The following is a 24352-nucleotide window of genomic DNA, read 5'->3' on the forward strand; positions in this document are numbered from 1 at the left end:
GGGCATGGAAGAAGTTGAGATGCGGAAGAGAGAGTTATATGTAGAAAGAAAGAGAGAGGTGAAAAGATTAGTAAGAGAGAGTAAGAAGAGAGTGGATGAGGAATTTGGAAGGAATTTGAATGTAAAGTGGAGGGACTGTAAGAAAATGTTCTGGAAAGAGGTGAAGAAGAGTAAGACAGGGTGGAAGTGAGGTTAGCAGGGGAGTGAAAGATAAAAATGGTAGATTACTAGTGGAGAAGGGAGAAAAAGTGAGCAGATGGAGAGAACACGTTAAGGAATTGTTGAACACAGAGGATGGAAGTAATGCGAGTATAAGTGGCTGGGGAATGGCTGGGAGAAGGAGGGAGGTGAGAAGACAGGAAAAAATCAGCAGGATAGAAGTTGTGGAAGCAATGAAGAAAGTTAAATTGGGGAAAGCCCCAGGTATTGATGGAGTGTGTGGTGAAATGCTGAAGCATGGGGGAGAGATAGTTGTAGAATGGATGTGGAAGATGTGCAGATTGGCCTGGGAGGAAGGTAGAGTCCCGGAGGATTGGAAGTCAGGTATAGCTATTCCCTTGTACAAAGGAAAAGGGGAAAAAGAAGTGTGTGGTAATCATAGGGGCATTTGTCTTCTTAGTGAATAGAAAAAGTGTATGGTAGGATACTTAATGACAGAGTTAGAGAAAGAACAGAAGAATTTGTTGGAGAAGAAAAGGGAGGCTTTAGGAAGGGAAGAGGTTGTGTTGATCATATATTCATTCTTAGATCTTTAGTGGAAAAGTTTCTAGAGAAGGAAAAGAAGTTGTATGCGGCTTTCATGGATTTGGAGAAAGCATATGACAGGGTGGATAGACAAGGATTGTGGAAAGTATTAAGAATATATGGAGTAGATGGGAAGTTGTTGAATGCTGTGAAGAGTATGTATGATGGTGCTAAGGCTGCAGTGCGTGTGGATGGTGAACTAAGTGAATTTTTCTCTTTGAAGGTTGGGTTGAAACAGGGATGTGTCATGTTTCAATGGTTGTTCAATCTGTACATGGATGGGGTAATAAAATAGGTACAAGGTAGGGGAGTGGATGTTGGAGAGGCCCTGGTGAGAGAGGATAGTGTTTGGAAACTCCCTGTACTGTTGTTTGCAGATGATACTGTGTTGCTGAGTGAAGACAAAGGGGAGCTGCAAGGCTTGGTGGACTAGTTTGGGAGTGTGTGTAAGAAACGGAATCTAAACGTGAATGTAGGGAAGAGTAAAGTGATGGTCTTTGAGAGAGGTGAAGTCAGTGAATGTACAGCGAGGTTGGATGGTGAGGAATGAGAAAATGTGAGTACGTTTAAGTACTTAGGTAGTGTGATCAGTAAGGATGGAGGTTTGGAGGGTGAAGTGCTTGAAAGGGTACAGCAGGGAAGAAAGGTTGCTGGTTCTTTGAAAGCAGTGTTACGAAACAGGGAAGTGAGCATGGAAGTGGGCATGGAAGTGAAAAAGTTGCTACATGACAGTACTGTGATACCAAATCTAACGTATGGAAGTGAAACTTGGACGTTGTTGGAAGGACACAAGTCAAGAGTGAGAGCAGTGGAAATGAGTTATTTAAGAAGAATCCTGTGGAGTCACATGGAGAGACAGGCTGACGAATGAGGATATAAAGGAGCATTGTCGTGTGGATGTGATAGGAAACGTTACGAGGAACACACTGAGGTGGTTTGGCCATGTGGAGAGGATGGGGGGTGAGAGACTGACGAAGAGAGTGTATGTGAGTGAGGTGGAGGAGGGAAGAGGGAGGGGGAGGCCGAGGATGAGATGGAGGGATGAGGTGGAGAGGTATATGAGAGAGTGGGGTGTGAGTTGGGAGCAGGGCAGTGAAATGGCAGGGGACAGGGCGACGTGGAGGCGATTTGTTTGTGGCCACCCCAAACGGGATTGAGACGTCTGGCAATAGATAGATAGATAGACAGAAATCATGACCTCTTGTTCTAGCATCATCCAGCACAAAAAGATCCTCTCTACTGACCCTTTCCAATTCTTTTACATTTCTAAATATCGTGATCAAGTCACCTCTTTCCCTTCTCTCGCACAGTGTAGGTAACTTCAGTTTTTCCAATCTTCCCTCGTACCGTAGGTAAGGTCCCTTAAGCATAGTATCATCCTTGCTGCCATCCCTTGAACCCTCTCTAGTTTGTTAATATGCTTCTTCAAGTGAGGTGACCATACCACAGCTGCACACTCCAGTCTTGGTCTTATCATGGTCACTATCAACTCCCTCAGCATTTCCTCATCCATGCAATTAAAAGCCACTCTCATGTTGGTCAGTATATCATAAGTGCCTCCAATGATTTTGTTCAGATGCTTTTCTGGTGACAAGTCATCCTGAATAATCACTCCCAAATCTTTCTCATCCTTTCTTTTACTAATTATCTCATTGCCCACTTTATATGTCCAGCACGGTCTTTTTCACTCATTCCAATTTCTAACACATGACACTTCTTGGCATTAAAATTCATTTTCCAAGTCTGGCTCCAGCTGTGGAGTTTGTCCAAGTCCTCTTGCAGTTTCTTACAACTATCAATACCTTTAATATGTTTCATGATTTTAGCATCACCTGCAAACATACTCATGTAACTATTCAAACCCTCTGGCAAATCATTTACATATATCAGAAACATTATTAGTGCTAAGACAGAGCCCTGGGGTACTCGACTAGTCATGTTTCTCCACTGTGACACCTTGTGTCTTATTACTGTTCTCATCTGCCTTCCTGTCAAATAATCTCCCATCCACTCTAACAGTTTCCCATGCACCCCTCCAAAGGTCTTCAACTTCCACAGCAGTCTCCTACTGGGCACCCTCACTGCAAACATACTCATGTAACTATTCAAACCCTCTGGCAAATCATTTACATATATCAGAAACATTATTAGTGCTAAGACAGAGCCCTGGGGTACTCGACTAGTCATGTTTCTCCACTGTGACACCTTGTGTCTTATTACTGTTCTCATCTGCCTTCCTGTCAAATAATCTCCCATCCACTCTAACAGTTTCCCATGCACCCCTCCAAAGGTCTTCAACTTCCACAGCAGTCTCCTACTGGGCACCCTGTCAAATGCTTACTTGAGACAGACAGACACAATATGCCCATCCCTCCCTCTCTTGTATGACATCTATTACCTACTGTAAAAACTTAGTAACACATGATCTTCCTTCCCTAAAACCAAATTGTCATGGTAGTATCACTTCATTTGCTTCTAAATGCTTTATCCATCTTTATCTAATAATTTTCTTGCAGATTTTACAAATAATACTAGTACGTGATACAGGTCTGTAATTGAGTGGATCTTCCCTATCTTCACCCTTGAAAACTGGCACAATACTTGCTCTTTTCCAATGTGTGTGTGTGTGTGTGTGTGTGTGTGTGTGTGTGTGTGTGTGTGTGTGTGTGTGTGTGTGTGTGTGTGTGTGTGTGTTTACCTAACTGTGATACACAGGAAATTAGTTATATTTGTGGGGTCTTGTCTCTGTTTCTCAATAGGTCAAAATTTGCTTTAAACTCATTTAAGTTTTTGGACTGGACGATCTCTTTGTTCAGGCTATTCCACATGTCTATGCATCTATAAGGAGAATTATATTTCTTGATATCTTTCAAGCAGCTTGGCTTCTTCAGTTTCATTCCCTGTCCTCTTGTTACTCTTTTAACCCATACAAACAGATCTTCTCCTTCAAATTTATCTACTTCCATCATGGTCCTGAACACAGGAATCATATCACCCCTCTCTCTCCTTTCCTCTAAGGAAGGCAAATCCAGCTTTTCCAGCCTCTCTCTGTATGCCAAATCTGCCAGACTGGGGACCATCTTGGTTGCTGTTCTTTGTATTCTCTCAATCTTGTTTATATCTTTCTTTTAGTGTGGGGACAGCACTACTATGCATATTCTAACCAGGGGTGGATCATGGCCACTATCTATTTTTTCATCATTTCCTCATCCATGTAACGAAATGCTACTCGTGTGTGTGTGTGTGTGTGTGTGTACACGCATTCTAACCTAATTGCCTAATTGTTCTTACCTAATTGTATCTTTACTGGAATGAGTCAAGCTCGTCCTGTTCTGTGTATTAAACCATTTTCGTGTATTAAACCATTTTCATATCCTTATATTTATGAATAGTTTTGGCACACTATTTTGTTCAGTAGTGCATTCCACTAATCAACTGACCTATTTAGGAAACTGAATTTCCTTACATCTTTATCACCTCTCATTTTATGTAGTTTTTTTGTAGTGTCCTCTTGCTGATGCTTCCCCACAGGTTATATATTCAGTTACGTCTATTTTCTCTTTCCCTGAGATGGATTTATATAGCATAATCATGTCTCCTCTTTTCCTTCTCTCCTGTAGTGTTGGCAGATTCAATTTTTCTAGTCTTTCTTCGTAGCTCAGATCCCTTAAGCTTGGTACCCATCTTGTAGCTGCCCTTTGTACTTTTTCAATCTTATCTATGTGTTTTTAGTGATGAGGATTCCAGAATACTGATGCATACTCCAGGGTTGGTCTGATGAATGATGTTACCTTTCTCTGCATGTCTTCATTTATATATGTGAATGCTATTCTCACATTGGCAAGCAATGTATACATGTTACATACTTTCTCACTGATGTGGTCAGCCGGAGATAGTCTGTTACTGATAATCATTCCAAAGTCCTTCTCCTTTTCTGGTATGTGTAAGGTTGAGTTTCCTAACTTATAATCCCAATCTGGTCTTTTTTCACTTTTACCAAACTTAATAACATGACATTAAATTCCATTTGCCATTTATTGCTCTATTCATGAAGCTTATTTAATTCTTCTTGTAGCTCTTAGCAAGAATCCGTTAGTAATTTTCCTTTGTCTTTTTGCATCATACAAAAACATATTTAAATAGCTTCCATTTCCAATGTTACTGTCTGTGGAATTTATACATACTAAAAACATAATTGGTGCCTTCACTGAGCCCTGTGGAAGTCCGCTAGTCACTTCCCTCCACAATGAGTAATTTTCCCTTAGTCCTGTTCTGAGAACATCCTGCATCCAACAGTACAGGATGCCTTGGATACCTCCTTGATGGTACAGTTTCCATAAAAGTCTTTCATACAGTACTCCGTCAAATGCTTTCCTGAAATCTAAATACTGTACAGTAGATATTGTTCACCCATCCTTCTTTTTTCTGTAACGTTTCTGTAACACTATCATAGTAGCTTAATAGATTAGTAACACAAGATTTTCCTTTCCTAAAACTGAACTGCCTTTCTGTTATCAAACTGTGTTCTTCTAGATGGTTTACCTAAACTTTTCTTATCAGCTTTTCTAGTATCTTACTTACAACAATGGTCGGTGATACTGGTCGGTAAATGAGAGGATTCTGTCTATTCCTTTTCGTGAAGAGGGGGACAATGTTTTTCTTTTTTCCAAATATCAGGTAGTATACCTTGACCTAAGGATTCTCCGAATATTTAATATAATGGTCTGCTTAACTCTTCTGCACATTCATGTAGATACCCAGCCTGAAATTTCATCAGGACCACATGCTTTTCCTTTGTCTAATTTACTGAACTCTTCCTACACTTCTTTTTCTGATATTTGTATATCTGGTAATATGTGTGAGTATGCATGTTCTATATTATTTCTTTTAAAATTATTTTCTTTTGTAAAAACTGATTGAATGTTTTTATTCAGTGTTTCACAAATATCTTTCTGTTGTGTATAGATGATCCCCTCGTCTGTAATGGACTTTTTTATCTTTAACTTTAGTTTTGCTTTGGATGTAGCTGTAAAACAGCTTAGGTTGATCACTACTTTTATTTATAATGTCTTCCTCAAACTGTCTTTAAGCCTTCTGCCTTATCATTATACAATCATTTCTTGCCTGTTTATAGTTGTTATACACCCTCTCACTATTGTGTCTTCTGTATCTATTCCGCAGCAAATCTCTTTTTTTTTTCTTCTGATCTCATACATTCTGTATTAAACCAATTCTTTAATTTCATTTCTGTTTCTTTGTGCTGCAGGATGTAATTTTGAACTACCTAATTTCATAGTGTGTATTTACCTATTTGTATTTACCTATTTGTAGTATACAGGAATTGAGCAATGCTCGTGTTGTCCTGTCTCCATATCCACATTTATCAAGTCTACCTTTACACACATGAATGTTTTTCTCATGCACCACCTCTTTGTCTAAGTCGTTCCAAATATTTAAGAATATACCTAATTGTGATATACACGGAATGTACTATGCTCGTGGGTTTCCGTCGCTGTTTCTCAGTAAGTCGAATTTAACTTTAAACTCGTTTAAGTTTTTAGACTGGACGATCTCTTTGTCCAGGCTATTCCATAAGTCTATACTTCTGTAAGGAAAGCTATATTTCTTGATATCCTTCAAGCAGCTTGACTTTTTCAATTTCATTCCATGTCCTCTTGTTGCTCTCTTATCCCATACAAACAGATCTTCTTTGTCAATTTTATCTACTCCCACCAAGGTCCTGAACACCGCAATCATGTCTCCCCTCTTTCTCCTTTCCTCTAACGAAGGCAAATCCAGTTTTTCCAGCCTCTCTCTGTATGACAGGTCTGTCAGACTGGGGACCATCTTGGTTGCTGTTCTTTGTATTCTCTCAATCTTGTTTATATCTTTCTTTTTGTGTGGGGACCACACTACCGCTGCATATTCTAACCTGGGGCGTATCATGGCCACTATCAATTTTTTCATCATTTCCTCATCCATATAATGAAATGCTACTCTTATGTTAGTCAAGAGCTTATAAGTCTCTCCAACTATCTTGTTAATGTGCTTTTCTGGTGACAAACTATCTTGGACCGGCACTCCCAAATCTTTCTCTTCTCTCCTTTTTGTGATTAATTCATTACCCAAAAAATAATTCAGTGATGGTCTCCTGGTACTTTTACCCATTTCCAATATTTTACATTTCTTTACATTAAATTTCATTTCCCACGTCCGGCTCCAATTGTGTATCCTATCCAAATCCTCCTGCAGTATTTTACAATCCTCCTCAACCTCTATCTTCCTCAAGATCTTTACATCATCAGCAAACAGACTCGCATAACTGTTCACTCCATCTACCATATCATTTACGTAAATCAGGAACATTACTGGCGCCAACACTGAGCCTTGAGGGACTCCACTTGTTACTTCCCTCCATCCAGACATCTTTTCCTTTATTACTGTCCTCATTTGTCTGTCTCTCAAAAAGTCTCTCATCCATTCCAGAAGTTTCCCCTTTAGTCCTCCTATATATTCTAGTTTCCACATTAGTCTCTTATGAGGTACCTTGTCAAAGGCCTTCTCTAAGTCTAAGTACACACAATCCACCCAACCATCTCTCTCCTGTACCACATCAATCGCTCTTGAGTAAAAGCTCAACAAGTTTGAAACACATGACCTTCCACTTCTGAATCCAAACTGACATTCAGCCAAAATATTCATCTCTTCCAGATATTTTATCCATCTGTCTTTCAGGATTCTCTCACACAATTTTGCGACCATGCTGGTTAGAGACACTGGTCTATAATTCAGGGGTTCTTCCCTGTTTCCTCCCTTGTAAATTGGTACCACATTTGCCCTCTTCCATTCTTTTGGCACTTTCCCCTCTTCCAGTGAGCATACAATTAAGCTGTGAATTTTATCCGCCAGTTGTTCTCTGCATTCCTTCAGTACCCAATTAGAAATTCCATCAGGTCCTGGGGCTTTCCTTACATCTTGAGTTTCCAGTAATTTATACACTTCCTGCACCTCCACTTTTATATCTTTCATCACCGGAACATTTCTAATCACTCCCTCCCCTTCCACAAGCTCCTTTTCTTTAGTGAAAACTGACTGGAAACATTTGTTCATTATTTCTGCTTGCTGCCGCATCCTTAAAGACCTCTCCATCTACTTTCAGCTTGGTGATTCCTTCCTTTTGTTTCAGTTTGCCATTAACAAATCTATAAAACAGTTTGGGTTCATCCTTGCATTTGTCAATTATACCTTTTTCAAAATTCCTTTCTTCTTCCCTACGTATTCTTGTGTATTCGTTTCTTGTTCTTTTATATTCTTCCTTTGTTCTGTAGTTACCTCTCTTTCTCCAATTGTTCCACGCCTTATCTCTCTCTTTTTGGGCTATCATACACCTTCTATTAAACCACTCCTTTTTCCTGTTTTCTTTCCCTCTTACTCTTGGTACAAATTTTTCCACTCCCAAATTATAGAGGTCTAGAAAGATATCCCACTTCCTCTGTATCTCTCTTGTTTCTCTGAATTTTCTCCAATCCGCATTTTCAAAAAAGTTTCTCAATCCTGTAAAATTTGCTTTGCCAAAGTTGTATCTTCCCTGTCTATGAAGCTCGTCTCTTGGCTCGACGTTTCCTATTAACATCTGGAACTCAATGACCACGTGATCACTTTTTCCCAAAGGACAGAGATATTCCAATGATTCTATTACATCGGGTTCTTTGGTGAACAGTAAATCTAACCTTGCTGGTGTATCCTCACCTCGAAACCGTGTCTCTTCTTTGACCCACTGCGTCATCACATTATTCATTATTATATTTAATAACATAGTACCCCACGAATCCTCACCGCCTCCCGAGTACCATTCCTCCCAGTTCACCTCTTTACAATTAAAGTCACCCACCAAAATTATATTATTGCTTTTCTCAATTATTTTTTGCAAGCAGCTAGCCATATCTGACAACATCTCATGGTATTCGTCATCCTTCCATGCCCTCGTCTTTGGGGGAACATACACTACCGCCATATCTCTCTTAACATTCTCTCCAGTTTCTAATTTCATATATATCACTTCAGCCCAGCCTTCTCCCATTTCCACAGTATCTACAATTATGTTGTTCTTCACTGTTATCATCACTCCTCCTCCCTTTTTTTCTTTTCTGTCTTTTCTCCACAGTTTGTATTTACCATCTCCCAAATGAACATCAATATCTTCTCTTAATTTGGCCTCTACAAAGCACATGACATCAGGTTCATGTTCTCTCAAGAAATCATTAATTTCGATCCTTGTCGATATGAAACCATCAACATTAGTATATATCACCTTCAAATTATTTTTGACATTATTAATACCCTCTTGTCTCCTACTCTCTGTCCGTACCACTTCCTCAACTTCTGATCTTTCACAACCATCCCCCCTAGTTTCCTTTATTTCTGTTTCTTTGTGCTGCAGGATGTAATTTTGAACTACCTAATTTCATAGTGTGTGTGTGTGTGTGTGTGTGTGTGTGTGTGTGTGTGTGTGTGTGTGTGTGTGTGTGTGTGTGTGTGTATTTACCTATTTGTATTTACCTATTTGTAGTATACCGGAATTGAGCAATGCTCGTGTTGTCCTGTCTCCATATCCACATTTATCAAGTCTACCTTTACACACATGAATGTTTTTCTCATGCACCACCTCTTTGTCTAAGTCGTTCCAAATATTTAAGAATATACCTAATTGTGATATACACGGAATGTACTATGCTCGTGGGTTTCCGTCGCTGTTTCTCAATAAGTCGAATTTAACTTTAAACTCGTTTATGTTTTTAGACTGGACGATCTCTTTGTCCAGGCTATTCCATAAGTCTATACTTCTGTAAGGAAAGCTATATTTCTTGATATCCTTCAAGCAGCTTGACTTTTTCAATTTCATTCCATGTCCTCTTGTTGCTCTCTTATCCCATACAAACAGATCTTCTTTGTCAATTTTATCTACTCCCACCATGGTCCTGAACACCACAATCATGTCTCCCCTCTTTCTCCTTTCCTCTAACGAAGGCAAATCCAGTTTTTCCAGCCTCTCTGTATGACAGGTCTGTCAGACTGGGGACCATCTTTGTTGCTGTTCTTTGTATTCTCTCAATCTTGTTTATATCTTTCTTTTTGTGTGGGGACCACACTACCGTTGCATATTCTAACCTGGGGCGGATCATGGCCACTATCAATTTTTTCATCATTTCCTCATCCATATAATGAAATGCTACTCTTATGTTAGTCAAGAGCTTATAAGTCTCTCCAACTATCTTGTTAATGTGCTTTTCTGGTGACAAACTATCTTGGACCAGCACTCCCAAATCTTTCTCTTCTCTCCTTTTTTGTGATTAATTCATTACCCAAAAAATAATTCAGTGATGGTCTCTTGGTACTTTTACCCATTTCCAATATTTTACATTTCTTTACATTAAATTTCATTTCCCACGTCCGGCTCCAAATGTGTATCCTATCCAAATCCTCCTGCAGTATTTTACAATCCTCCTCAACCTCTATCTTCCTCAAGATCTTTACATCATCAGCAAACAGACTCGCATAACTGTTCACTCCATCTACCATATCATTTACATAAATCAGGAACATTACTGGCGCCAACACTGAGCCTTGAGGGACTCCACTTGTTACTTCCCTCCATCCAGACATCTTTTCCTTTATTACTGTCCTCATTTGTCTGTCTCTCAAAAAGTCTCTCATCCATTCCAGAAGTTTCCCCTTTAGTCCTCCTATATATTCTAGTTTCCACATTAGTCTCTTATGAGGTACCTTGTCAAAGGCCTTCTCTAAGTCTAAGTACACACAATCCACCCAACCATCTCTCTCCTGTACCACATCAATCGCTCTTGAGTAAAAAGCTCAACAAGTTTGAAACACATGACCTTCCACTTCTGAATCCAAACTGACATTCAGCCAAAATATTCATCTCTTCCAGATATTTTATCCATCTGTCTTTCAGGATTCTCTCACACAATTTTGCGACCATGCTGGTTAGAGACACTGGTCTATAATTCAGGGGTTCTTTTCCTCCCTTGTAAATTGGTACCACATTTGCCCTCTTCCATTCTTTTGGCACTTTCCCCTCTTCCAGTGAGCATACAATTAAGCTGTGAATTTTATCCACCAGTTGTTCTCTGCATTCCTTCAGTACCCAATTAGAAATTCCATCAGGTCCTGGGGCTTTCCTTACATCTTGAGTTTCAGTAATTTATACACTTCCTGCACCTCCACTTTTATATCTTTCATCACCGGAACATTTCTAATCACTCCCTCCCCTTCCCACAAGCTCCTTTTCTTTAGTGAAAACTGACTGGAAACGTTTGTTCATTATTTCTGCTTGCATTGCCGCATCATTAAAGACCTCTCCATCTACTTTCAGCTTGGTGATTCCTTCCTTTTGTTTCAGTTTGCCATTAACAAATCTATAAAACAGTTTGGGTTCATCCTTGCATTTGTCAATTATACCTTTTTCAAAATTCCTTTCTTCTTCCCTACGTATTCTTGTGTATTCGTTTCTTGTTCTTTTATATTCTTCCTTTGTTCTGTCGTTACCTCTCTTTCTCCAATTGTTCCACGCCTTATCTCTCTCTTTTTTGGCTATCTTACACCTTCTATTAAACCACTCCTTTTTCCTGTTTTCTTTCCCTCTTACTCTTGGTACAAATTTTTCCACTCCCAAATTATAGAGGTCTAGAAAGATATCCCACTTCCTCTGTATCTCTCTTGTTTCTCTGAATTTTCTCCAATCCGCATTTTCAAAAAAAGTTTCTCAATCCTGTAAAATTTGCTTTGCCAAAGTTGTATCTTCCCTGTCTATGAAGCTCGTCTCTTGGCTCGACGTTTCCTATTAACATCTGGAACTCAATGACCACGTGATCACTTTTTCCCAGAGGACAGAGATATTCCAATGATTCTATTACATCAGGTTCTTTGGTGAACAGTAAATCTAACCTTGCTGGTGTGTCCTCACCTCGAAACCGTGTCTCTTCTTTGACCCACTGCGTCATCACATTATTCATTATTATATTTAATAACATAGTACCCCACGAATCCTCGCCGCCTCCCGAGTACCATTCCTCCCAGTTCACCTCTTTACAATTAAAGTCACCCACCAAAATTATATTATTGCTTTTCTCAATTATTTTTTGCAAGTAGCTAGCCATATCTGACAACATCTCATGGTATTCGTCATCCTTCCATGCTCTCGTCTTTGGGGGAACATACACTACCGCCATATCTCTCTTAACATTCTCTCCAGTTTCTAATTTCATATATATCACTTCAGCCCTGCCTTCTCCCATTTCCACAGTATCTACATTTATGTTGTTCTTCACTGCTATCATCCTCCTCCTCCCTTTTTTCTTTTCTGTCTTTTCTCCACATTTTGTATTTACCATCTCCCAAATGAACATCAATATCTTCTCTTAATTTGGTCTCTACAAAGCACATGACATCAGGTTGATGTTCTCTCAAGAAATCATTAATTTCGATCCTTGTCGATATGAAACCATCAACATTAGTATATATCACCTTCAAATTATTTTTGACATTATTAATACCCTCTTCTCTCCTACTCTCTGTCCGTACCACTTCCTCAACTTCTGATCTTTCACAACCATCCCACTTTTTCCTTCAATTCTATTTCCTTAAATAACATTTCATTACTTTCATATCCAATACTCTCCAAAAAAAAAAGTATTACGTTCTTCCTCTGTCCTCTTATCATTTTTTTTCCTTTACTTCTTCCTTTAATGATTTTAAAGCTTCTCTTTCTTCTTCATTCAGATCTTTTCTTATTATAATATTTTCCATCCCCGCCTCTTTGCTTAATTTCCAGGTCACTTTAAGTATCTCATTTATTACACTTTCTGATGTAAACTTGACTCTCATTGGTCTTGTTTCCCCTTTCTTATAAGGCCCTATCCTCCTTACTTCCTCAATTTCTTTTACCCACTTGTTTCCTTCGGGGTCAATCTTGCCTAATATTCCTCTCACCATGTTCGTGTCTCTCTCGAGTCTTGCGAACCTAACCTTTTCTTCCTCTTCCCTGTTTCCAAATACTACCACACATCTGTTCCTTTCTACAGTTTCTCTCACTATTTTCTCTTTTTTCTTCAGTATTTTCACTACATTTTCTTCCATTTCTTTCTTGTTCATTTCCCTTTCTTCCTGGATGATCTCTCTTAAGCTGACCACTTCTTTCTGTTCTTCCTCTACGTGTGCCCACTTTGCCTTGTGTTCTTCTAGTACATTACTCACCTTCTCCGTTTTATTAGTACTCTCTTCAAGTTTCCTCCTCAGTTCAACATTTTCCCGCTTCAAATTCTTAATCTCTTCATTGGCTGATTCGTTGGACTGGATTAGACTCTGTATGGTGGTTTCCGTATTTCCTGACACATCCTTTATCACTAGATTCTCTACTTTTTTTTCGAGTTCACTAATCCTCATAATTAATGTTTTCACTAGGTCCATGACATTAGTATTAGCATCAAATCCTTGAAATTCCATTCCCTCATTGTTTACATTTTCAGCCATCTTTAACGTACCGATCAAGTACCTAAACAGCTGTTACCAATAAGCCACAAACATTCATGTATACTATTACCAACAAATCTTTACATTTTTGGTAGTCTACCAACTTTCATTATTTTAAATTTAGAGAAAGACCCTAGGAGACAGGACAGACAAAATTCCTGAAACTACTCAAGGTCAGGAGCGATGCCTGGGACGTCCTCTCTCTCCGGCTGTTCGTGTGTGTGTGTGTGTGTGTGTGTGTGTGTGTGTGTGTGTGTGTGTGTGTGTGTGTGTGTGTGTAACACCATGGAGAGTACAATACCAGTTATCAATGGACTGCAATAAACAAGTTTGAAGTACTGTATTGTCTTATTATCTCTAACTTCATTTCACTACTAATGCACTGTTACCAATTCATTGGCCTAACAGTCTTGCTAGGGATAATATTAAGGAAAAGACATGACATGCTGTATATACAGCCAGTTCTAAAATTACTGGGTTAAAGGTAAACAATCCAAATACATATGGAAAAATGTTAATAATCTATATACTCAACACTGTTCTACAATAAGTATTTAATTATTTACTGCATATTTTTATATGCTTACCTCTGGGCAATCACTTACCTATCACCCCCTGCAGCAGGGAAGGGTAATGGTGGGGCTGTTTCTCGGTTCAGTACAAGGATTCGTTTGGTGCCACGGCCCCTCACTGCAACCAGGTCCCCTAGTGCTTGAACCAAGGCCACCAGGTTGGGGAACCCAAATGTTGCTGGACGGCATGCCACACCTATGATGGTGATATCAATCCTTTTACTTCAGTATCAAGTGTTTTAAGAATGGGAGCCAAACTTTGTTATGTGTTACTCTTAATCAGTTGGAACATCTTTGCTTTTACACTGTAAGTTGCCTCACAGGCAATTCATGGTATTTCCAAGCCACAGCTGGATCTTCTTTAATTCACATATTATACTTTAAGATGTGGGCAACTTTACACTCCCTCTTCTGTCTTTCTTTCCTTCATTCTTTCTCTTCCTTCTGCCTGTGGGTGACTCTACACTGAGTGACAAATGGTTTCCTGTACACCAAGAAACCATTTACTACGCTGGGTGGTAACCATTTAACCAAACTTTGGCGCCTGGTGGTTTAGTGGGTAATTATTGCGCTCCAGTCGGATTGAGCCGGTGAAGGTTTATATCCAAGGGATGGTTGAGGTCGATTGCTCGTGTAATGCCACTCAGGGATGAGTGAGGCTGGTCACTCTCATCTTAAATGTCGGGACCAACTTCCTAGCCCCAGGCTCCTAGGCTCCTCATGGGGCAATGTAGGACTGGATGATAGATGAATTAATATTAATGCTATGACACCAGTGCTTGAGATTTCACAGATCCTATGTACAGTCGTGGCACATAGTCCTTGACCAGGATGTAAGGGAAAGTCAATGCCACCACAGGGCTTCAGTGCGTCGGAACACGTTCCCTTACACCCCCTGCCTCCTTCCCCCATCACCCCCTGCAGGGGGTGTAAGGGAAAGTGTTCCATCACACTGCAGCCCTGTGGTGGCATTGACTTTCCCTTACACCCTGGTCAAGGACTATGTGCCGCGACTGTACAATGAATATTCATTATATGCTTCACTTTAAAAACTTTTGGATACTCTCAATATGTATTAGGACACATTCATACAAGGTAGATAGTGCTGCAGAACACAAACACACACACACACACACACACATACAATCATGGCCGAAAATGTAAACACTGAGGGACTCGAATTTCCAGGATTTGATAGAAATAATAATGTCATGGATCTGGTTAAAACATTGATTATGAGGATTAGTGAACTTGAAAAGAAAGTGGAGAATCTAGTGTTAAAAGATGTGTCTAAGAATACGGAGATCACTATACAGAGTCTGATCCAGTCTAATGAAACGGCGAATGAAGAGATAAGAAATTTGAAGCGAGAAAATATTGAAATGAGGAGAAAACTAGAAGAGAGTACTAATAAAACAGAGAAGGTGAACAGTGTATTGGAAGAGCATAAGGCAAAGTGGGCACACGTAGAAGAAGAACAGAAAGAAGTGGTCAGCTTAAGAGAAATCATCCAGGAAGAAAGAGAAATGAACAAGGTAAAATTGGAAGAAAATGTAATGAAAATACTGAAGAAAAAAGAGAAAACAGTGAGAGAAACTGTAGAAAGGAACAGATGCGTGGTAATCTTTGGAAACAAAGAGGAGGAAGAAAAGGTTAGATCCGTGAGACTCGAGAAAGACACGAACCTGGTAGGAGGAATATTAGGCAAGACTGATCCCGAAGGAGACAAGTGGGTAAAAGAAATTGAAGAAGTAAGGAGAATAGGGCCTTATAAGAAATGGGAAACTAGACCAATGAGAGTCAAGTTGTCAGCAGAAAGTGTAGTAGAAGATATACTCAAAGTGACCTGGAAATTAAGCAAAGAGGCAGGGATGGAAAATATTATAATAAGAAAAGATTTGAATGAAGAAGAAAGAGAAGTTTTAAAATCATTGAACGAAGAAGTAAAAGAAAAAAAATGATAAGAGGACAGAGGAAGAATGTAATCCTTTTTTTTTTGGAGAGTAATGGATATGAAAGTAAGGAAATAGAAGTGAAGGAAACTAAGAGGGATGGCTGTGAAAGATCAGAAGTTGAGGAAGTGGTACCGACGGAGAGTAGGAGAGAAGAGGGTATAAAAAACATCAAAAATAATTTGAAGGTGATATATACTAATGTTGATGGTTTAATATCAGCAAGGCTCGAAATTAACGATTTCTTGAGAGAACATGAACCTGATGTCATGTGCTTTGTAGAGACTAAATTAAGAGAAGATATTGATGTTCATTTGGGAGATGGTAAATACAAACTGTGGAGGAAAGACAGAAAAGAAAAAACGGGAGGAGGAGTTATGATAGCTGTGAAGAACAACATAAATGTAGATACCGTGGAAATAGGAGAAGGCAGGGCTGAAGTGATATATATGAAATTAGAAACTGGAGAGAATGTTAAGAGAGATATGGCGGTAGTGTATGTTCCCCCTAAGACGAGAGCATGGAAGGATGACGAATACCAGGAGATGTTGTCAGATATGGTTAGCTATTTACAAAAAATAATTGAGAAAAGTAATAATATAATTTTGGTGGGTGACTTTGACTGCAAAGAGGTGAACTGGGAGGAATGGTACTCGGGAGGCGGCGAAGATTCGTGGGGCACTATGTTATTAAATATAATAATGAATAATGTGATGACGTGATGGATCAAAAAAGAGACACGGTTTCGAGGCGAGGACACACCAGCAAGATTAGATTTACTGTTTACCAAAGAACCCAATGTAATAGAATCATTGAAATATCTCTGTCCTTTAGGAAAAAGTGATCATGTGGTCATTGAGTTCCAGATGATAATAGGGAACATCAAGCCAAGAGACGAGCTTCATAGACAGGGAAGATACAACTTTGGGAAAGCAAATTTTACAGGATTGAGAAACTTTTTTGAAAATGCGGATTGGAGAAAATTCAGAGAAACAAGAGAGATACAGAGGAAGTGGGATATCTTTCTAGACCTCTATAATTTGGGAGTGGAAAAATTTGTACCAAGAGTAAGAGGGAAAGAAAACAGGAAAAAGGAATGGTTTAATAGAAGGTGTATGATAGCAATAAAAGAGCGAGATAAGGCGTGGAACAATTGGAGAAACAGAGGTAACACCAGAACAAAGGAAGAATATAAAAGAATTAGAAATGAATACACAAGAATACATAAAGAAAAATTTTTGAAAAAAGTATAATAGACAAATGTAAGGATGAACCCAAACTGTTTTATAGATTTGTTAATGGCAAACTGAAACAAAAGGAAGGAATCACCATACTGAAAGTAAAAGGAGAGGTCTATAAAGATGCAGCAATGCAAGCTGAAATAATGAACAAATATGTCCAATCGGTTTTCACTAATGAAAAAGAGTTTGTGGAAGGGGAGGGAGTGATTAGAAATGTACCGGTGCTAAAAGATATAAAAGTGAAGGTAATAATAATAATAATAATAGTAATAATAATAATCTGGCCTTTTGTTTCTCAAAAGCGCCAGTTCTTCCTTTAGGGAATTCACTAGCGCTCGTTATTTTTACAATTACAAGAATTGTGACATTTCTTGTATATAATACAAGCTACATCATATATACATGAAAGTGGCAAAAATTAAACCCTATAATCATCTGTCATAGTACCTCTCTCCAGGTCGTAGCATTTTGAAAAAAGAAAGGCTTTCAGCTGTCTCTTAAAGGATTCAACAGTAGAGAGTTGTCTTATGGACAATGGCAATCTGTTATATAATCTAGGGGCTCTATATCCAAAAGAACGATCAGAGAAAGATGACTGGTGAATGGCTCCTGGCTCGTCAAGACGCAAGGAATCATCTTCACTGCATAACATCACACCCGGGCGTGTTGATGGGAGTTTTAACAATTCGGCAAGATACTTCGGTTCACCAAACTTAAGAACCTTGAATGTAATAAGACACAGTTTAAATTCAATTCTAGCCTTTACTGGTAACCAATGCAACTCAATCAGAAACGGGGTAGTTGAGGTTCTCGGGGGAAGACCAAAGATAAGCCGTGCCGCCCTGTTCAACACAGACTGAACTTTTGTTAGTATATTATTTGGAAGACCAACCCACAGTGAATTACAATAATCAACACGAGACAAGACCACTGCATGGACCAATGTTAGGAGGCACTGTCTATTCAGGAATCTTCTCACAGAATACAGATTTCTGATATGCAAGTTACACCCTCTTACAACCTGATTAATGTGTTCTTTGTAATTTAACTTAGAATTAAAATAAACACCCAAATTTCGAACAGAACTGACTGGATGCAGCTGTGACACGCCAATGTTCAAAGCCAAGGCATTGTCAGTGTCATCACCCCTTCTGTTTCCTCTGATGATGATGATCTCAGTTTTACCATCATTCAGCTTAAGTTTCCTCTTAGCCATCCAGATCTTAATATCAGACATTAGAGATTCAAACTTTATCTTAGTATCGTTGATATCTGACATCTTAACATAGAGCTGGGTGTCATCAGCATAAAAATGATAGGACACATCATAAGCATCAAGTAGAGACGATAAACTACTTGTGTAGATAGTAAATAGAATTGGACCCAAAACTGATCCTTGAGGGACTCCATATAGAAGAGGAGCAGAATCAGAGCTAGCGTAATCAACAACCACTCTCTGAGATCTGTCCGACAGATACGACTTAAGGAGCAAAAGGGCACTATCACGAACGCCATTAAAATACAGATCATCCAACAATAGTTTATGATCTACTGTATCAAAAGCTGCAGACAGATCCAAAAGAACTAGGAGAGAGGACATCCCACTACAAGTGTTTGCCACCAAGTCGCTCTGAATCCTTGTTAGTGCAGTTTCAGTCGAATGGTATTTTCTGTATGCTGATTGAACAACAGGAACAACTCTGTTGTGTTCCAGTAGTGGTAAGAGTTGGTCAAGTATGGCCCGCTCAATAATCTTGGATAAAAACGACAGGTTAGAGACGGGACGATAATTTGTCATGCTCTCGACATCAAGGCCAGGTTTCTTAATTAGGGGCCTAAGCAAAGCACGTTTCTCAGACTGAACAAAATTACTTTCTAAGAAGCATCTATTTATTATGTTGCAGATAAAGTCTGCAGCATGCTCATACACATCAGGCAGTCGTGACATGTTACATGGATCGAGTGAGCAAAATGTTTTATTACGTTCTCTGATGTAACATTTGACTTTGTTTACATCCAGTGGATGAAATGTTGAAAGCAAATGATCCCCGGTGCACCGTGGCTGGAAGTCAACTGAGTACACTTCACTAGGAGAACTGCTGTCTAAATCACTTCTTATGCGAGATATCTTACTTGTAAAAAATGAAGCAAAATCAGAAGCCAATTGGGCATCAGATAAAGAAGTTGGTTTAACAATTACATTCCTCTGACCAACCAAATTGTTCACTACTGCAGACAATTTTTTTTGATCACCACCACATGAATCAACTTTATTTTGATAATACCTAGCCTTTTGGGCTTTTACAGTGTGAACGACTGCTCTTCTCGCAAAAACATAACGCAAACGAGTTACTTCGGTCCGCTGCAAGCGCCACTCACGTTCTGCACTTCTACGTTGTCTACGCAAAGAATTAATGGATGGACCATACCACGGAGAATTATCACGTACAGTGATTGTTTTTACTACCTCAGGACAATAATGGTCAAAAATTGACCTGAGCTCGTTGTTGTAAATATCAACCAATTCACCAGAAGAAAGACTTGAAGAATAGATGGAGCTTAAACGTTGATCAATTTCAAAACACATCAACTGGCGGTCAACATTGTTGTAATTTCTGAACCTGATGACCTTCTTATATGAAGGGGATTTCGGGACATCAAAACTAAGAGTGATCAGAGCATGATCAGAGATGAGGGGGTCAAATGAGTCAACCTCCACATCTGATACACGCCTGCAACCAACAGGGGACAAGATCAAGTCAAGGATATGTCCTGAGACATGAGTTGGATTACGCACATGATTGAAAAAATTGTTCTGGGTGATCAACTCAAGGAATTCTGAAGGAAATGGTTTTGACTCTGGACTGTCAACCCAATAATTGAAATCACCATAAACAAGAAGTCCTCCAGGTCTAAGAGAAAACCCTTCAAGAAACTGCCCAAACTCCTCCATAAAACCCCGATCTCTGCCCGGATGACCTGGTTGATAGACAATTGCAATTCTAATGGTATTCTGATGGAAATTTATTAATACTTCCATAAATTCAAATGATATATGGGGTCAGGTCTGAGTCAATGAGAGAAACGTTTGCAAGTGCTGCCGAGTAGATGAGTACTACGCCTCCTCCTGGATAGTCAGCAGCAGGCCTGGGAATACTAATAATAGAATGTGTCTTAGGCAAGGCATTACGAATAATATCGATATCAGACTCATACAACCAGGAAGTCAAGCACAATATGTCAAGCTCGTGCTGATTTAGGGTTTCATTAATATAGTCTATCTTATTACGGATGGAACGAATATTTAAAAGACCCATCCTTAACTGGTTCAAGAGGGACGCAGTCAGTTTTTTGAATGGTCAAAATTGGTGTTTTCAATCAATCTATTCCTATGAGAAATCATAATTGGTCATTCTCTACTTGAAGCAAAATGGGCAACCACCTGTGACTTTGAATTAGCATATTGATGTCTTAAAGAGGAGCAGTTGATGCATTTGGGAGAATTTCTGTTACTACAGTACTTAGATTTATGGGGTCCAGCACAAAAGACACATTTAGGTTCATCACTTTTCCTAGAACATCTCTCAAATGTATGACCAAAGCCTTGACAGTGATGACACTGTGTAACCCAGAATCTATCAAAAGCGCGGCATCTTGTAAGATCCACATAGATGTAATTGCCCTGTTCTACAATGGAGGATCTCACCTCTGGCGACATCTTCAAGACAGCAGTTTTGGTGTCATTCCTTGTCCTTGTGAAGAGAAGATTGAGGGTACAACCTCGATCAACGAGCATCTTAATTTTATTGTTTTTTCTCAGAATATTTGGGATGATGTCAGAGTCATCCAAGGAAGAGGAAGAGCCTGTCACGGTCATTTTAGGCAACATTTTCTTTGGCTCTGATATGCAAAAAGTGCCCTCAGAGCCAAAATGATCAGTCAGCACCCCGGTTGCTTCACCCTTGGCCTCAGCTGACGGAAACTTCATTACCAGCCCACCAGCCTTGGTCTTAAGGCAGCTGTCAACCGGTACCGAGTTAAGTACGCCTCTGATGTCTTCTGGTCCCATCTGATTTGTCAGGGCACTAGCGCCACTCTCTGGTTTCACAATCAATACATGCTGACTATCAATGGCTTTTATCTGGCCATGAGCACTGATCTCAATCACGCCCCCAGGCAGATCCTTCCCTCCCCCCACGAGAGACCCACGAACAGCATCCGCAAATGACTTGGCCTGATCTTGTGTGACCGCCATAGGTGATGAGACCTTGGTCTCTAGTGCCTCCAGTCTATTTGATACGTCTCTGATTGCTTGAAAGATTGGCCCAATGACTTTATCTTCATACTCCTTCTTGGTATTACAATACTTCCTCCACCAGCCAAGACCTCGTCTGCTGGTGCAACACACTGGCTACACAGCCAGCGAAAGCCCAGCTGGTGGCTCCTCTTCATGAATGGATAGTCTCCAATTTTCACAAGCTATATGAATCCACTCGCTGCAGTAGGCGCACTTCAGTGCTTGTGCACTTTTTGCTACAGACCTACTGCAGCGAGGGCACTGGTGTTGTTTACTCATGATAAGGGAGAACAAAAAAAACAAAATGACAACAACAGCAAAACGTATATACAATACTACCCGGGAAAAACCCGGGCAGCGCCGCCCCCGTTTGTGTCACCCTAATTTAGAAAAAAAAAAAAAAAAAAAAAAAAAAAAAAAAAAAACCAGGGTGTCTGCGAGGTCACCTCGAGCAGGTGGGATACGACTTGACTACCCTTCTAGGAAAGGTAACCCAAACCGAGGTGCTGCAGAAGTGCTGAGATGGTATTGAAACTTTTCCCAATTTCGAGCTTTACAGCAGCAACAAATACATCACTTAGGCAAGACCTCATTGGTTACGATACTGCCACTGCGCAAAGCTACTGCCACAGGAAGTGTATAAATTACTGGAAACTCAAGATGTAAGGAAAGTCCCAGGACCTGATGGAATTTCTAACTGGGTACTGAAGGAATGCAGAGAACAACTGGCGGATAAAATTCACAGTTTAATCGTGTGTTCTCTGGAAGAGGGGAAAGTGCCACAAGAATGGAAGAGCTTGCAAATGTGGTACCAATTAATAAGGGAGAAAACAGGGAAGAACCCCTGAATTATAGACCAGTGTCTCTAACCAGCATGGTCGCAAAATAGTGCGAGAGATTCCTGAAAGACAGATGGATAAAATATCTAGAAGAGATGAAAATTTTGGCTGAATGTCAGTTTGGATTCAGAAGTAGAAGGTCATGTGTTTCTAACTTGTTGAGCTTTTACTCTAGAGCAATTGACGTGGTACAGGAGAGAGATGGTTGGGTGGACTGTGTGTACTTAGACTTAGAGAAGGCCTTTGACAAGGTACCTCATAAGAGACTAATGTGGAAACTTGAATATATAGGAGGACTGAAGGGGAAACTTCTGGAATGGATGAGAGACTTTTTGAGAGACAGACAAATACGGACAGTAATAAAGGATAGGATATCTGGATGGAGGGAAGTAACAAGTAGAGTCCCTCAAGGCTCGGTGTTGGCGCCAGTAATGTTCCTGATTTACGTAAATGATATGGTAGATGGAGTGAACAGTTATGCAAGTCTGTTTGCTGATGATGTAAAGATCTTAAGGAAGGTAGAGGTTGAGGAGGATTGTAAAATGCTGCAGGAGGATCTGGATAGGATACACGATTGGAGCCGGACGTGGGAAATGAAATTTAATGTAAAGAAATGTAAAATATTGGAAATGGGTAAAAGTACCAAGAGGCCATCACTGAATTATTTGTTGGGTAATGAATTAATCACAAAAATGAGAGAAGAGAAAGATTTGGGAGTACTGGTCCAAGATAGTTTGTCACCAGAAATGCACATTAACAAGATAGTCAGAGAGACTTATAAACTCTTGACTAACATAAGAGTAGCATTTCATTATATGGATGAGGAGATGATGAAAAAATTGATAGTGGCCATGATCCGCCCCAGGTTAGAATATGCAGCGGTAGTGTGGTCCCCACACAAAAAGAATGATATTAACAAGACTGACAGAATACAAAGAACAGCAACCAAGATGGTCCCCAGTCCGGCAGATCTGTCATACAGAGAGAGGCTGGAAAAGCTGGATTTGCCTTCCTTAGAGGAAAGGAGAAAGACGGGAGACATGATTGCAGTGTTCAGGACCATGGTGGGAGTAGATAAAATTGACAAAGAAGATCTGTTTGTATGGGATAAGAAAGCAACAAGAGGACATGGAATGAAATTGAAAAAGCCAAGCTGCTTGAAGGATATCAAGAAATATAGCTTTCCTTACAGAAGTATAGACTTATGGAATAGCCTGGACAAACAGATCGTTCGGTCTAGAAACTTAAGAGTTTAAAGCTAAATTTGACATTGAGAAACAGCGACAGAAACCCACGAGCATAGCACATCCTGTGTATGTCATAATTAGGTATATTAGGTAATACAATATTAGGTAAATACATAAATATTTGGAACGACTTAGACAAAGAGGTGGTACATGAGAAAAACATTCATGTGTGTAAAGGTAGATTTGATAAATGTGGATTTGGAGACAGGACAACACGTGCATTGCTCAATTCCTGTATACTACAAATAGGTAAATACAAATAGGTAAATACACACACACACACACACACACACACACACACACACACACACACACACACACGTCACCAACAGAGGAGCAGCTCTGAGATGATTGTGGAGAAACAATGCTAAAACAGCGGCAAAAGGGAGGCCAGCTTATTGTGATTATGTGAACTGAATGCGTGAGTGGTGGTCCAGTCCGATATTAGTGGGGAAAAAAAAAAAAAAAAAGAGCATTCAGTCAAATAAGAGCATAATGGCGGAAGGAAAGTTCTTTGCTTACTTCCAGAGGAGGTGAATTTGCAGGATTCTCCAATGAAGACCAGAGTGGAGGGAGTATTAAACAGAACCAAACAAGAGCAGCAGGTGTTGAGAAAATGGTTGAGAGGAATGTCCAGGAATTAAAAATGGCATGGTGAGTAGGGATGAAGTGAAGAGGTATACGAGAGAGGGTGTGAGCAGGGAGCAAGGCAGTGAAATGGCAAGGGACAGGGCGACATGAAGGTGCTTTGTTTGTGGCCACCCCTTATGGGATTAAGGCGTCTGGCAACAGATGGATAAATAAATGGAGAATAATTAGAGAGTTGCAGGAATGAACACTACAACAAAAGAAAGAGATTAAGGAACTGAAATACAAGGTGGAAAGCATCTGTTGACATGGTGCAGAGCAAG

At 39.7% G+C, this 24352-nt stretch overlaps 1 protein-coding gene across 1 annotated transcript in view; it reads right to left on the bottom strand.

Moving 5' to 3' along the window:
- Marf1 (meiosis regulator and mRNA stability factor 1-like protein) overlaps nt 1-24352 on the bottom strand; it is a 514957-nt gene that overhangs the window by 77009 nt on the left and 413596 nt on the right. The window contains exon 17 of the mRNA XM_080267004.1: nt 13899-14061. Coding sequence (XP_080123130.1) covers nt 13899-14061 — 163 coding nt within the window. The remainder of the gene's footprint in view (nt 1-13898; nt 14062-24352) is intronic.

Source organism: Coenobita brevimanus, chromosome 23, assembly GCF_032717465.1.
Source record: "Coenobita brevimanus isolate Jiangsu-jjx chromosome 23, ASM3271746v2, whole genome shotgun sequence".
Classification (NCBI taxonomy): Eukaryota; Metazoa; Arthropoda; class Malacostraca; order Decapoda; family Coenobitidae; genus Coenobita; species Coenobita brevimanus.